The 17521-nt window shown below is 37.1% G+C and overlaps 1 protein-coding gene across 2 annotated transcripts in view; it reads right to left on the bottom strand.

Moving 5' to 3' along the window:
* Positions 1 to 17521, bottom strand: part of FDX1 (ferredoxin 1) — a 34650-nt gene that overhangs the window by 2219 nt on the left and 14910 nt on the right. For both annotated transcript variants that reach the window (XM_024131329.3, XM_028501389.2), the window contains exon 3: positions 3366 to 3495. In XM_024131329.3, the coding sequence (XP_023987097.1) occupies positions 3366 to 3495 (130 nt within the window). The remainder of the gene's footprint in view (positions 1 to 3365; positions 3496 to 17521) is intronic.

Genomic DNA, 17521 nt, shown 5'->3' on the forward strand with positions numbered 1-17521 from the left:
CGGAGCACAGGCTCCGGACGCGCAGGCTCAGCGGCCATGGCTCACGGGCCCAGCCGCTCCGCGGCATGTGGGATCCTCCTAGACCGGGGCATGAACCCGTATCCCCTGCATCGGCAGGCGGACTCTCAACCACCGCGCCACCAGGGAAGCCCGCAAGCAACTTTCTTAACCATGCCAAATATTAGTTTCCCAACCTCATCCTAAAGATGGATAATAAGTGGGTTCCTCACAGGACTGCCATGAGGATTAGTTGCTAATATCAGTATTAAGGCGTGAACTTTCAATCAAATAGAAGAGCTGAGACACATTTGCAGATAATTAACGTGAGACTGTGACAAATGCCACAGAGAGAGAAAGGTGAAAGGGCTGAGGAGAAAGCACTGACTTCTGACGGGGGAGATGGTGTTTCTAATGGGCTTTGAAGGCTGGCTAGAACTCAATATTTTTAAAAAAGATAAAGGAGAAAGGCATTTGAGGCAAAGCTAATAGGGATTCAAGGTATGTTTGAGGCAATATTTTGGCCTGGCTGCTGTGCAGGCCAGATGAGGACAGGGGAATGATGGGCTAGAAAGGTGGCCAAGCCATGGACAGCTCTGAACACCAGTGAAGGGGTTCAGGTTTTTACTGGTGAGCAATGAAAAAGAAGCAGCTTCAAATAGTAAAAAACCAAGGGTCTTGGGGTCTAACGTAACTGATTCAAACCAGGGCTCTGTCATTCTCTAGCTGTGTGGCCTTGAGCAAATCTACAAGAACTATGCTTTGTTCCATAAAATGGTGATAATACTGCCTAACTCTGAAGGTTAGAAATAATCTTTGTTAAGTTTGTAGGCATTATAGTAAGTTTCTGGCATTTGAATTAATATTATTATAGTCAGAATGCCAGCAACAACCATTTAATGAATGCTTTCTTCACCAGACACTGTTCAAGGAGCTTCACGTACATTTATTAGTTGACACAACATAACAACCCTATGAGGTAGGTACTATTATTATCCTCATTTTACAAATACGGAAACTGAGGCCTCTGTGTAGATCATCCATGGAAACTGGTAGCAGGGAGCAATGACAACCATCAAAAATAGATTCACAGATACTTCCTGAATCTCTCTACCAACCACTAATTCCAAAAACAGTTGGTGACGCCTTTTGTGAATCAGGCACTGGAGACACAATGATGAAATAAGACATGGTCCCTGCTCTAATGGGGAAAAGGAGACATGTAACCAGTACAATAAGTGCCATATGAGCCCATGTATCAACAATCCATCATTAATGAAGGTTAAGTACACCCTAAAATAAACATTAAAATGATGCTGTTTTATCTTAAAAATTATAGACATTTACATAGTACTTAATTTTAAAAATAAACCTATGGGACTGCCCTGGTGGTCAAGTGGTTAAGACTCCACGCTCCCAATGCAGAGGGCCCGGGTTTGATCCCTGGTCAGGGAACTAGATCCCACATGGATGCCACAACTAAGAATTTGCAAGCCAAAACTAAAGATCCCACATGCTGCAACTAAAGATCCCACATGCTGCAATGAAGATCCCACACGTGGCAATGAAGATCCCATGTGCCTCAACTAAGACCTGGTGCAGCCAAATAAGTAAGTAAGTAAGTAAATAAATAAAATAAACCTAAGAACTAAAGACTGAGTTTCCTTGTTTCTTTGTTTGGAAGTATATGGTACACTAGAAATAGAAGTTTACATGCAGTTACTATCTTTGAACAAAATTATTTTCATTCCAAATATGTCAGTGTTTTCTAAACCCCACCTGTGAAAAGCATTTTACTCTTTCCCCACAAAGCATTTCTACTAAAATTCTGTGTACTTAAGAATATCAACTATTAAATGCCCTAAAAGCTATTTCCTGCTTTCCATTATCTTGTTCTAAAACTTCTGAATTTTATTATCAAAGTTATTGGCTAGTTTACATTTACAATAGGTCTCTTGTATCTTCTCACACTCATGTATCTCTCCTAAATGTAGCTCTCCATTTCCTCTCATTTTTTTTCTTTTCATTCAGAATATTATCTGTTATATGCGCCCATAAATTTCACCTGAATAAAAGGGCAAGCAGTTAGCTATGATTTACCCCTCACATTGAAAGAAACAATTTTCAGAACCAAATTAACACAACATTGAGTGTATTCTGTGTGTTATCCTTTAGAAAAAAAAAAGGTGTTGATAGAGAATGTGGCACCTGAAGATGTGAGGGGAGACAGGCAGATGGCAGCCACAATAAATACCAATGACCTAAAAACTTTTTGAGGATTATTAGATAAGAGGGTTTACCTTAAGGATCTAATAAAATTGTGATTACATGATACACACGAAATAAAGCTATTATTATTACTATTATTTCTTATTTTTTTAAACTATTTGTCATTAGGGCCACCAAATTACAGTTAAACACCAAAGCCAACCTTAATTAAATAAACTCTTGTTATCTTGTCCCTTGAAACAGTAAATTAACTACCTATCTTCCCTAACTCAAACCAGAAGACTAGATAATTTTTTAAAAAATAAGGTATCGGGGCTTCCCTGGTGGCGCAGTGGTTGCGCGTCCACCTGCCGATGCAGGGGAACCGGGTTCGCGCTCCGGTCCGGGAGGATCCCACATGCCGCGGAGCGGCTGGGCCCGTGAGCCATGGCCGCTGGGCCTGCGCGTCCGGAGCCTGTGCTCCGCAACGGGAGAGGCCACAACAGAGCGAGGCCCGCATACCACAAAAAAAAAAAATAAATAAATAAATAAATAATAAAAAATAAGGTATCACTCGATATCTCTTACTACTATAAATCTTACCACTTTTAAGAGTAATTCTACTTATTAATAACAAGAATAAGCTCTGATTAATTTACTTTAATGTACAGTTAGAAATAGAAGTATTCATTTTAACATAATTATTATTATATATTAAGTTTTTAAAAAAATTGTATTCTCTCAAGTAGGTAAAATTTTCCATTATAATTTCTTTCAATTATCAAATCTGTCCTTCAAGAATACCATAAAAAGCATTAAATTTAATCCCAACTCATTAAATTGTGATAAATATTAATTCCTGGAATAAAAATAGATGAAAGAAGATTTATTAGGATCTAGAACTTAGGCTTCTAATACTTCTGATACAATTAATTTTCTTTTTACTTTTGTTAAAAATTTCATAAGGGTTAAACTGTAGAATACATAAGAGAAATGTCACATATTTGATATTCAAAGTCTGTGACTGTTATCTATCTACACTGGGAGAACCCTATTACATGCATGCATATTACATGTCTCTGGTCAGAGACAGACATGAACTAATAAAACTTTTATTCTCCTAGATTATTATTACAATGGAAGTGGTCCAAAAATCTTACCTATCTGTTAGTCCATATGCCAGATCAAGCATGTCGTTCTCCTCATCACTGATTGCTTCTAATTTCTCAAATATGTGCTGTTCAAAGATGAGGTGACAGGTGGAGCAAGCCAAGGTTCCCTCACATGCACCTACAAAAGCAACAAACATTGAATATGCTCCCCTCTACATTCAACACAATTCAAAATTGACTTGAATTAATTAAATTAAATAATTTCTAAATTTAAAAATCAGCATTAGCATACATCAATGATAGGACTTTATTTTTGAATAATACTGAGAATTAGGGACAACCCCCCCATATCCAACACACACACACACACACACACACACACACACACACACACACACACACACAGAGTTTGAAATCACTTTCAAATATTTTTAAAAGGTATGAACTAGATGCTGTGAGGGGAAACATAAAAATACAAATCCTAATACCAAAGAGCTTACAAGTTAATAAACTCAGATATGCATACATACAAAAATGTATGCATTTTAAACTTATATAGTAATGATTTATATAACAGCTATGCAAGTTACTTACCTTTTCCTGGACAGCGCAACACAATTTATAAAGCCTCACAGTATATAAGAGGAACCAGAAAGTAACCAAACCGACATCTAAAGTTAAATATTTTTCCCTCTCAATCTCTCCTTATAATCAGGACAGAATCAAATAAGTCACTTTAAGAGTCACATTGGTTTGGGACTTCCCTGGTGGCACAGTGGTTAAGAATCCACCTGCCAGGCAGGGGACACGGGTTCGAGCCCTGGTCCGGCAAGATCCCACATGCTGTGGAGCAACTAAGTCTGTGTGCCACAACTACTAAGCCTGAGCTCTAGAGCCCGCGAGCCACAACTACTAAGCCCATGTGCCACAACTACTGAAGCCCATGCACCTAGAGCCAGTGCTCTGCAACAAGAGAAGCCACCGCAATGAGAAGCCCGCACACCGCAATGAAGAGTAGCCCCCGCTCGATGCAACTAGAGAAAGCCCACGTGCAGCAACTAAGACCCAACACAGCCAAAAATTGATTAATTAATTAATTTAAAAAGAGTTCTTTGTACATTAAAAATAGAGAGTCACACTGGTTTAAAATAAAGAGAGAAGAATATTTCTCCCGTTCCATGTTTTTAAAAGTCACTAATTTATTTACTGAGTGCATATTAATATGCCAGGGACTGTGAAAAGGGAACTGAAAAGTCATCTAGTCCAACTAAACTATGAATCTGCTCTGCAACATACTTTTCCCAGGGGTTACCCAGCTTTTGCTTGAAAACTTCCTGACAAAGAAATCCTCACCGCTTAAGCCAGCCAATTTCACACTCGGCTTCTACTGAGCTAAAAGTCTGTCACTCTATAACTTTCCACCTACTGCTCCAATTCTATCCCATGAAGTCAAATCCTTTTTTTCTCTCTGGCTCTACCGAGGTATAGAGGTATATTTGTCTCTCTGACAAATAAAATGCTAAGATATTTAAAGCATACATCGTGATGATCTGATATACGTATACACTGTGAAAGGACTCCTCTCATTTAGTTAACACATCTGTAACCTCATATATTTACTTATTTATTTTTAGTGAGAACATGTAAGTTCTACTCTCTCAGCAATACGGTGTTATCACTGAAGTCACCATGATTTACATTAGATCCTCAGTCCTTAATCATCTCAGAGGTGAAATTTTATACCCTTTTACCTATTCACCTCCCTATTTCCCAACCTCCCCCAAGCCCCTGGCAACCACTTTTCTATTCTGTTTCTATGAGTTTAGTTAGTGAATCCTTCTAAAACAATAGCTGTTCATATATTTGAGAATGGTCTTTCTTCTCCAGGCTGAGCATACCCAGGCCCTCCAAATTTTTCTTACATAATGACATAGTTCTAAATCCCTTCCCTCAGTCCGGTTGGGCTTTTCTTAAAATACAGCATCCAGAAGAGGACCTGACAAAACAGAATCATCCAGAATCATGTTCTCATTAAATTCTACCTAAAAAAGTTATTCTGGTTTCTGAATAATATTTTTTAAAGCCACTATAAAACTGTAAAGATTATAGAGTCCTAGGAGTAACTTCAGTTTGATTTAGATTCTTTTGGTCAATAAACACTATATAAAATATTAATAGAACTACTATCAATAATTAGTGAACTTCTTAATTTTCCTCGAAACGAATTTATCATTTTAACAAGAGTTGTTCTTTTATAAGTTAAACATTTGTTACTCATATTTTATTTTTAAAACATCAAGCAAGAAGAGAGAGCCTTCCTTAAACATTCATTTTTATTAAATCTCATTCAAAGCAGTAACAAGATAAAGCACAGAGACACCATATAGTGATGGACAGGGGTCATAAGCATGGAATGTGGAGCCAGATTCCCTGGCTTCAATCCCAGCACCACTTTTTACTAATGGCATCACCTTGGGAGACTACACCCTCCTGCCTTAATTTCCTCAATAGTAACTGTACCAACCTCACATAATAGTTGCAAGAATTACATATGAGTGTGTACTTAACATATGTATTTGCAACCACAACTGACTGGTAGAGAATAAGAACTATTCAAGTGTTGGTAATTATTATGATTTGGAAGTTATAAGAAAACTTAAGAGTCATTCAACTTTTTTAAAAGTAAGAGTAAGGATTAAACCCAAGAAGTTAAATGAATCAACTATGAATTCCTGCCACTCAATAATCTAATTCACCTTATGTGAATATTAAATATATAAACATATATATACATATATTCAGTACATTTATGTTATATACAAATATATACCCACACCAATTGGTTATTTGAACAAGCACTTTCCTTTTCTATTTTTGTATAAATTTGAGGCATTTCACAGAAAAAAGGTAAATGGATATATTTTACTTAAAAAGAAGTAAGCTTCCTCTGCTTAAAAAAATAGATAGGTAGGTAGGTAGGAAGAAAGAAAGAGACGGAAGGAGGGAGGGAGGGAGGGAGGGAGGGAGAGAGAGGAAGGAAGGGAGGGGGGGAGAGAGAGAGAGAGAGAGGAGAACTGTTGTAGTACAACCCTGAGGCCACCTGGGCTCTAGTTGAATCTGCCATACTGTCTGCTGTGTCCTGGGCAAGCCTCTCAAGGGCCTCAGTTTTCTTCTCATCTGTACCATGAGAGACTGAAGCAGATGATATCTAAGGGCCTTTATGACTCCACAAAGAAGAATTACAGTTCTTAATGGATTTGTTCCCTAGTATTCAATAAATATATACTAACTTTGTTTTCTGTTTTTATCTCATCAATACCCAATCCAGAAAAATTCAAAACTAAAATGGCAAATCGCTCTGAAGATACTATGGGACAAAATTTAGGAAATCCAGCATCTTTTGTCTTAAAAAGTACATAAAACCTCCTTATAAAATATACCAAGCAACTCTCCTAATTTAAAAAGCTTATAACTTCCCTTCATATTTTTATTATTAAAAAAAGACAAATCCTGAGAACTGCAAGTCATGTGTAACAGAAGATGCAAGAAAAACAAAACTCACAGTCCAGGGTGGGATGCGGTGCTAGGGGCTATAGAGGCAGACAGGGCACCAAGCATGGAGGTCTCTCATGCTCTCCTAAGGAGCTTGAGCTGTCCTATAAGTGCACTCCCTGTTTCCTGACACGGTGGGTAAACTAGCATGCTCGTAGTGGGTGGGTTGACACAGAAATGTTTCTGGCCAGGGGTTATGAGCACCTGTCACTTCACTGCCCCTCTCCTGGATCCAGACCCTGGAGGACAGTGGTTGCTGTTGAAGTTATGGGAAACTTCTAAAGAATTCTGAGTAGGAAAGTGACATGGTATGTTTATTTTGGATAGATCTTGCTGGTGCCCATGTGTAAAGGATGGATTTGACATGAACAAGACAGAAGCAAAAGTCATGAGATTTCACCAAGGAGGAGGGGGAAAAAGAGGAAAAGAAAGATAAGAAACTAAGAGAGTCAAGGAGAGACCTGTCCCCTCCGAGAAAAGGAGTCAAAATACAAATGTGTCAAATGCTAGAGAGAGAACCAGAAGGTGTGGCATGAGAAAAGCCCAGGGAAGAAGTGAGTGCATAAAATATGGTCTCAGTCATCTCGGAATGCAGAGTAAAGTTCACATGCTAATAAATCCCTCCAGAAAATTTAGGACATTCCTTTTTTTTGCCACCTGGTCAGTCAAAATGAAGAGTTACCATCTGTGTTCCAGCTCTCCACTTTCTTCCCTAGGAAACCTCAAGTCTTTTAACCTTCTCTTAAAGGCTTTATTTTCATTCTCTAATAGTTTTCATTGTTCCTCTCAGGAATCTTGCCAATTATTTCCACATCTTGCTTAAGTTGCCAAGTTCAGAGCTGAAGACAGTATTCTAGTAAGAATTTGACAAATGTTGAATATATACAGAAGATTAACTTTTGGTTCCGACACTCAAGTTCCTATTATACATTCTAGTCCCATATTTATTCTTTAGATAAACGCACCATGCTCAGGATTCCTCCTTATTTTACAGTTCCTTTCAAACTTTTTCTATCACAAGCTGTCAACAGGTATGCTTTTCTTATTCTTTGTACTAGGAAGAAACTCAAATATAATAGAAACTTAGAAAACTCAGAATGAAATCAACTCAGCATGCATAAGATGGCTACCACTGAACCAGAGACACATATGGTCATATAGTGGTACAAGTATCACTACAGAAAAAAATCTGGAGCAAAGATTTACAAACCCTGTGGATAGTACTTATAAGAAGAAAGAGTTAATCCTGCAAAACTCCAAAATAATAAGACAATCTGAGCAGTGTTTTGGAGGGTTTTTTTTTAGATTTAAACTATATGTTCTATAAAAAAGAAAAATAATTTAGAGAACAGTGAAGACATGTCTCTGAAAAGGTATTAGGAGGAAAAAAGATTTTAAAAGTGAGCCTAAAACTGAGAAGAAAACTTTAAGAAAAAGTTACTCCGTTTTTGTTTGGGTTATTTTCATCTCATGATTTCATGATGGGTATTTCTGCCAATTTATTTGTTTCCTGGTCTGGTAATTAGAGGGAGCTCCCCAATTAATAAGCATCTGACTTTTGCCTTTTTGGTATACAGGTCTATGAATCTTAACACATGTATAAGTTTGTGTACCCACTACCATAACCAGGATACAAAATAGGTTCATCATCCAAAAGAAACTCCCCTGTGTTGCTGTGCCTTTGGAGTCACAGCCTGCATTTCTATACAGTAACAATGAACCACAAAGACAAATTAAGAAAAACAATTCCATTTACAATCGCATCAAAAAGAATAAAATACCGAGGGGTAAATGTACCTAAGGAGGTAAAAGACCTGTACTCAGAAAACTATAAGACACTGATCAAAGAAATTAAAGACAACACAAACAGATGGAAACATACACTATGTTCATGGGTTCGAAGAATTAATATTGTTAAAATGACCATACTACCCGAGGCAATCTACAGATTCAATGCAATCCCTATCAAATTACCAGTGGCATTTTTCACAAAACTAGAACAAAAATTTTTTTAATTTGTATGGAAACACAAAAGATCCCAAAGAGCCAAAATAATTTGAAAAAGAAGAACAGAACTGGAAGTATCAATCTCCCTGACTCAGACTATACTACAAAGCTACAGTAACCAAAACAGTATGGTACTGGCATAAAAACAAGACACATAGATTAATGGAACAGAATAGAGAGCCCAGAAACAAACCCACACACCTATGGTCAATTAATCTATGACAAAGAAGAATATACAACGGAGAAAAGACAGTCTCTTCAGTAAATGGTGCTGGGAAAACTGGATACTACATGTAAAAGAATGAAATTAGAACATTCTCTAACACCATATACAAAAATAAACTCAAAATGGATTCAAGACCTAACTGTAAGACCTGAAACCATAAAACTTCCAGAAGAAAACAGAACACTCTTGACACCACAGCAATACTTTTTAAATCTGTCTCATAAAGCAAAGGAAATAAAAGCAAAAATAAACAAATGGGACCTAATTAAACTTAAAAGCTTTCGCATATAGCAAAGAAAACCATTGACAAAATGAAAAAACAATCTACTGAATGGGAGAAAATATCTGCAAATGATACAACCAATAAGGGATTAATCTCCAAAATATATAAACAGCTTATACAAATCAAGATCAAAAAAACCAAACATCCCAATTTAAAAATGGGCAGAAGATCTGAAGAGTATAGCCACAATGTAATACAGCATGGAGGTTCCTCAAGAAATTAAAAATAGAACTACCATATGACCTAGCAATCCAATTTCTAGGCATACATTTAAAGGAAATGAAATAACTACATCAAAGAAATATCTGCACTCCCATGTTCACTGCAGCATTATTCACAATAGCCAAGATATGGAGACAACCCAAGTGTATGTCCACGGATGAATGAATAAGATGTGGTGTGTGTGTGTGTGTGTGTGTGTGTATGTGTGTGTAGATACACACACAATGGAATGCTATTCAGCAATAAAATAGAAGAAAATACTGCCATTTGTGAAACATAAAGAGACCTTGAGGGGATTATGCTAAGTGAAATAAGTAAGACAGAGATAGACAGTGTATGACCTCACTTATATGTGGAATCTAAAAAAGTCAAACTCGTAGAAACAGAGAGTAGTGGTGGGGGCTAAAGGAAATGGGGAGGATAGTCAAAGGGTGTAAACTTTCAGCTATAAGATGAATAGGGTCTGAGGATCTACTGTAAAACATGGTGACTACAGATATAATACTGTATTATACACTTGAAATTTGCTGAGAGTAATATTAAATGTTTTAACCACACACACAAAAAAAAGGAATGATGTGAGGTTAACTCTATTGTGGTAATCATTGTGCAACTGAGATGTGTATCAAACCATCACGCTGTACATCTTAAACTTACACAATGCTAGTTGTCAATTATATCTCAATAAAGCTAGAAAATAAATAAAACAAAACCCTGGTGATGGTTGCACAACTCTCTGAATATACTAAAAAAACAATGTATACTTTCAATGAGTAAACTGTATGGTATGTGAATTATATCTCAGTAAAGCTCTTCCAAAAAAAAAAACTCAACTAGATATATTTTTAATGGGTCTACCACTGAACTCTTAATTCTATTTCACTCATCTACATGTCTATGTTTTTGCTAATATTATACTGTCTTGATTACTGTAGCATCAAGTTTTAAGATCTGTACTATACATATGTCTTCCAGCTTTATCTTTCTCTTCTAAAATTGTTTGGCTATTCTAGTTCATTTGTTTTTCCATTAAAAGTTTAGAATCAGCTTGTCTGTATCTAGAAAAAAATCCTGCTGAGATTTTAATGGGAAATGTATTAAATCTATATATCAATAAAAACTGACATCTTTACTATGTTGTCTTCCAATCCATGAACACAGTATGTCTCTCCACTACTTAGGTCTTTGCTCTCTTTCATCAGAGTTCTATAACTTTCAGGATACTGATGCTATACATATTTTATTAGATTTAAACCTAAAAACTTCATTTTGAGGAGCTATTGTAAACGGGTTTTTTTTGTAAATATTCTTTTAAAAAATTTTTTTGATTTCCAACTGTTCATGGCTGGTACAAAGAAATACAATTGATTTTTGTGTGTTGACCTTGTATCCTAGGACCTTGCTAAAGTCACTTAGTTCTATGATTTTTTTTATCGATTCCTTGTGATTTTCTATGTAAATAATCATCTAAAAACAAGACAGTTTTATTTCTTTTCAACCTGTATGCCTTTTTTTTCTTTTTTCATTATTTTATTTTACTTATTTCTTAAAATTTTATTTATTTTTGGCTGCATTGGGTTTTTGTTGCTGCGCGCGGGCTTTCTCTAGTTGCAGCAAGCAGGGGCTACTCTTCATTGCGGCACACAGGCTTCTCATTGCAGTGGCTTCTCTTGTTGTGGAGCACGGGCTCTAGGTATGCGGGCTTCAGTAGTTGTAGCACACGGGCTCAGTAGCTGTGGCACACGACAGGTCCTAGAGCGCACTGGCTTCAGCAGTTGCGGTGGGCTCAGTTGTTGTGGCACGCAGGCTCTAGGGCATGCACGCTTCAGCAGTTGCGGCGCACGGGCTCACTAGTTGTGGCTCGCGGGCTCTAGAGTGCTGGCTCAGTAGTTGTGGCGCACAGGCTTAGTTGCTCCACAGCATGTGGGATCTTCCTGGACCAGGGATCGAACCTGTGTCCCCTGCATTGGCAGGCGGATACTTAACCACTGTGCCACCAAGGAAGTCCTCTTTTTTCTTTTTTTGCTTCATTACACAAAGACTTCCAGCATGATGTTAGTAGGGTGGTGAGAATAGACATCCTTGCCTTGTTCCTAATCTTAGGAGAAAGGCATTTCATTCTTCAGCATTAAGCATGACGTTAGCTGTAGGCTTTTCATAGATATTCTTTATCAGCATCTGCTTTTGCACCACAGCTGATCTGGCACTGCCCACTTGTTTTCAGTTAAAACACGGGAGCTGCCACCAATTCTATATCCCATTTAAACAGAGTTCACATCCTTATTGAACGTCCCTGCTGCTCCCAACTCCACTAGAGCCACAACCCAAAGGCTATAGGCAAGAACAAAGTGGATGACGTTCCTATTGGGCCTCATCTTCGAACTCCTTTTCAGCATCACAGAATTCCCAGGCTCCTATCTAACATGAAATTATCTGCATTGAAAATCAGCAGTATATATATTCCAAATGCCAGACTGCAAAGTGGAGTCCCCATAGTGTATGTGGGGTGTGTGCATTGTGTGTGTGCAGTAGGTGGACCCAAGGAGTTAAGGAGTTCTTGATCTGATATTAAAAGTTAGAAGTTGCAATGCATTTTCTCATAGAAACCAGGCTATAAATGGTGATTAAGTTAGTTGTGAAGAAACAGGTTCTGTGGGTTGGCCCAAAAAATTTAGCCACCATGTGTAACAGTATTTCCATGGGAAAACAAATTCCAAATGCCAACTAGTTGACCTGAAAATGGAGTTGGTAAACAAAACCTATCCCTAAAATGGGAAGTATTTGTTGATTTTTATGCTTATCACATACACAGGGAACAACTCTACAAAACACACAGTGGGAGGCAACCTATCAAAGGAGAAAGGATACAAAAGCAACAACTATAGAACCTTCAATCTAAAACTGATAGCTGATCAAAATATGGGTACACTAATAATACATGTGGAGAGTTGGGGATTGAAAGTGTGAAAGTTATGTGACTTAGGCTTATATACAGCCCCAAAGCAGCACTGACAGCTGTCAGCTTTTAGTGTCTTTATAAGTGGTTGGTTATATAAGTGTAAATTAATAGGGGAAATGTGTATATATGTGTGTGTATATACATATGTAAATACAGAGATACATACACATATATTAAACATAAAGTGATCACATTTTATGAGGAATACATTCTCAAAGATTTTGAAACTGTTGAAGTCTCAATTCGAATTATATTCTCAATGAAACAAAATGTAAAGTAGGGAGTGGGTTCTTATAGTTTGTAAATCTATAATCCTCATATCATGTTTTTGTTGCAAAATATACTTAGAACAAACATTTGAAGTGAAACTTTTTACATTATTATGTCCACTTTTCAAATAATCAAAAATACTCCATGGCTTACAATAGACGATAATCTGAACTAAGGGACACATTACAGCCATATTAGCCCCTGATGCCAGCATTTTATCCATCATCATTGCTTGGTTACACAACAACTGTCATGAACTTAAAGGTATGTACAGTTTAGCACTACTTTAATATTGTTGGCATTCTGGCTAATGATTCAGAGTTCTGTCTCCTAAATTAACAGTAATACAAATCATGATAGGTTTTTGGCTTTCTTCATTGCATTCTGTCACATTTAACTTCTGTCCCAAAATAACTCGGTTTCGGATGCATTTTTTGGCATTAACACTTAATGAATGCTTGGCTGAAACTGTCATAGGCTTTAAAATGATCTTAAATTTTAACCACAGTTTAAAATATCAGCACTACAGTCAACAAAAATCACACAGACATCAGATGTCTGGAAACAGCACAGTTCACATAATACTGACAAAGGCTGACAGGTATTTGTTTACAATTGTAAAAAGGCATGGAAGCAAATATAAAATTTATAATTTGCACAGCCTGCCAGCTTGAAATTATGGGATTCTTGACAAAAGGTTTGGTTTTCACAGCACTTCTGATTTTACTAGAGTAAGAACCTTAATATTGTTAACCTGTACAATTTCAAATTTTCATAATTTAAAAATTACATTAAGAATAAGTAAGGCATGGTTACTGGCTAATTTCAAGGTTGATGATGAATAAAACTCTGAACTGAGGTGTTTTGTTTTTTTTAAAAAAGACTGATACTAAGCTTTTGCACAAAAGCTTAGAAATTCCTGCCATAAAACTAATTCCCAGAGAAAATTAGCTATCTGCAGACTATTGCTCCTTTCATGTTATTTGAGAGTTTTCCACCAGGAAAAGATTGTTTCGTTGTGTGTGTAACCATACTAAGATAATTTGGAGATCTGTAATGATCCTGACAAGACAGACTGCCTAACTCCTTTCCCAAACAAAACTCCAGGGGATAGCTATGTGGAAATATTATATATTAAAAATATGAAACTATATAAAAATATAAAACCTAATTTTCTAGAGTAAACCTTGATCCACCGGAGCTGGAAATACAGTATGTTAATAAGGAGTCAATAAACATGATACAAATAAATAGAGATTTATATGATCATTATCAGGGTCACCCAATTTGAATAATTTCCCTCCAAACAGACACATGAAGGAAATACATAATATTTAAGAAAAAAACAAACTCTGAGATAATAAACTAGGTAAATTTGATCAGAGAGGTGTAACTGCCCCCTAGTGACAGAATACTATAATATACTCTGAAAACTTAAAGATCATCCAAAAAATCTACATTAATTTAAAAGTTGGATAGGAATGTTCATAAATTTATTGTTTCCAAAATTTACAATTGTCCCTTTTTACTCACTTGTCCATTCATTACTTCACTTCATATATAAATAAAACAAGGATGATTTTATCCTTCATCACAGTCTCTTCGGAGAAAAATGCACAAGTAAACAAATATGTAATTAACAGGTTGTGATAAATGCCATGAAAAAAATGAACAGGATGCTGCGATGGAGAATAACAGGTTCAGGGTAATGAAAGAATATTTTGTACTGAGGGGTTGGGCAATGCCCCACTAAGGAAGTATTACAATATAAGATAAACAGAGACCAGATGGATAAAATGCAAACATACAGGATATTCAGGGTAGAGTGAGAGGGAAGTGTCCCAGGCAGAAAAAAATGCAAAGCGTGTACAAAGTCTCCAAGCTAGAAATTCTGGGTGAGTTCAGCTCTTGATAAAAGGGCAGTGTGGCCAAAGTGAGAAAAAGAACAATGAGAATGGGGGAGAGGAAGAAAAGCAGATGGGGCCAGTTAATGCAAAACCTTTTAGGCTAGGGTAAGGAATGTGGATTTTATCCTAAATGAAAAGTTATTCATGGATTTAAATCAAGGAACCTGTCTTATGTGCATTATGATGAATCACCCTAGCTGCTGGGCTCAAGAGCAGAAGCAGAGAAGTGCAGTTCCTGGAACACAGTAACTAGCCAGCCCCAAGTAGTGACTGCAGGGATGGTGAACACAGGACACACTGGAGACATACATGGAGCACATCTGACAGGAGCTGCTGATGGACTGAAGGCAGAGGATACAGGAGAGGAAGAATAAAAGACGCTCTCCAGTTTCACACTGGAGCACCTGAGTGATGCTCGCTACTGGCAGAAAAGATTCTCAGAAAGATAAGTTTCAGTGGGGGGGGAAAGAATCAAAATCTGTTTAAATATGGTGACTTGTATAAATGCCTGTGAAATTTCCAAGAAAAGACATAAAGTAAGAAGTTGAATCTATTAAGTCCAGGGCTCAGATGAATGGTGTGAGTTAACAATGTAAACTTAAGAGGCTATGAGCATCTGCACACCAGTCAGAATGGCCATCATCAAAAATACTACAAACAATAAATGCTGCAGAGGGTGTGGAGAAAAGGAAACCCTCTTGCACTGTTGGTGGGAATGTAAATTGATACAGCCACTACGGAGAACAGTATGGACGTTCCCTAAAAAACTAAAAATAGAATTACCATACGACCCAGCAATCCCACTACTGGGCATATACCCTGAGAAAACCATAATTCAAAAACAGTCATGTACCACAATGTTCATTGCAGCTCTATTTACAATAGCCAGGACATGGAAGCAACCTAAGTGTCCATCGACAGATGAATGAATAAAGAAGATGTGGCACATATATACAAAGGAATGTTACTCAGCCAAAGAAAGAAACGAGATTGAGTTATTTGTTGTGAGGTGGATGGACCTAGAGTCTGTCATACAGAGTGAAGTAAGTCAGAAAGAGAAAAACAAATACTGTATGCTAACACATATATATGGAATAAAAAAAAATGGTTCTCAAGAACCTAGGGGCAGGACAGGAATAAAGACGCAGATATATACACTACTAAACGAAAATAGCTAGCTAGTGGGAAGCAGCCGCATAGCACAGGGAGATCAGCTCGGTGCTTTGTGACCACCTAGAGGGGTGGGATAGGGAGGGTGGGAGGGAGGGAGATGCAAGAGGGAAGAGATATGTGCACATATGTATATGTATAACTGATTCACTTCGTTATAAAGCAGAAACTAACACAGCATTGTAAAGCAATTATATGCCAATAAAGATGTTAAATAAATAAATAAATTAAACTTTATACAAAAAAAAAAAGTCTATGAGCATCTGGATGGGATTTAAGGTCACAGTAGGGATAAGATCATCCAGGGAGAAACTGTACTGACACTCTGTACTTGGCCAGCCTCGTCTGCATATGGTGTTCACCTGTGAGCACGACTATAACAAAGGCAATATGTAAAAGGTGTCCTGTATTTGACTTTAGAAATGAATTAAATAGTTGCCCCTATAATGTTATCACATCCTCTTATTTATAAACACAATATTTCAGACTTATTGATTGCATTTCTGTCATTTTTGTTCTAGAAAGTGGCTGAGTCTTAACTATCTTTTGTGAACCTAGTTTAGCTTATCTCAAATATGTATTTACCTGCCAAAATTTCTGGACACATTAGGATCCTTGATCTTTAAAGTTTTTCTTCTAAGTCTGTATAAATGAATGCAGAATTCTTATCAAACTACTGAAGACTGTATTGGCATTAAATTTTCTGTATTTCTGGGGCATCAGGGGAAAAAGATTCTGTCAGTGGTTATCTCTGTGGGATAATACTATAGGGAGAAGCAAGAAGAACTACAATCCTGTAGCCTATGGAACAAAAACCATATTCACAGAAAGACAGAAAACATGAAAAGGCAGAGGGCTATGTATCAGATGAAGGAAGAAGATAAAACCCCAGAAAAACAACTAAATGAAGTGGAGATAGGCAACCTTCCAGAAAAAGAATTCAGAATAATGAGAGTGAAGATGATCCAGGACCTCAGAAAAAGAATGGAGGCAAAGATTGAGAAGATGCAAGAAATGTTAAACAAAGACCTAGAAGAATTAAAGAACAAACAAACAGAGATGAACAATACAATAACGGAAATGAAAACTACACTAGAAGGAATCAATAGCAGAATATCTGAGGCAGAAGAACACATAAGTGACCTGGAAGACAGAATGGTGGAATTCACTGCTGCGGAACAGAATAAAGGAAAAAATGAAAAGAAATGAAGACAGCCTAAGAGACCTCTGGGACAACATTAAACGCAACAACATTTGCATGATAGGGGTCCCATAAGGAGAAGAGAGAGAGAGAAAGACCCGAGAAAATATTTGAAGAGATTATAGTCAAAAACTTCCCATGGGAAAGGAAATAGCTGCCCAGGTCCAGGAAGCACAGAGAGTCCCATACAAGATAAATGCAAGGAGAAACACACCGAGACACGTAGTAATCAAATTGGCAAACATTAAAGACAAAGAAAAATTATTGAAAGCAGCAAGGGAAAAATGACAAATAACATACAAGGGAACTTCCATAAGGTTAACAGCTGATGTCTCAGCAGAAACTCTACAAGCCAGAAGGGAGTGGCATGATATACTTAAAGTGATGAAAGGGAAGAACCTACTACC

Source organism: Physeter macrocephalus, chromosome 16 (genome assembly GCF_002837175.3).
Source record: "Physeter macrocephalus isolate SW-GA chromosome 16, ASM283717v5, whole genome shotgun sequence".
In the NCBI taxonomy this organism is placed as follows: Eukaryota; Metazoa; Chordata; class Mammalia; order Artiodactyla; family Physeteridae; genus Physeter; species Physeter macrocephalus.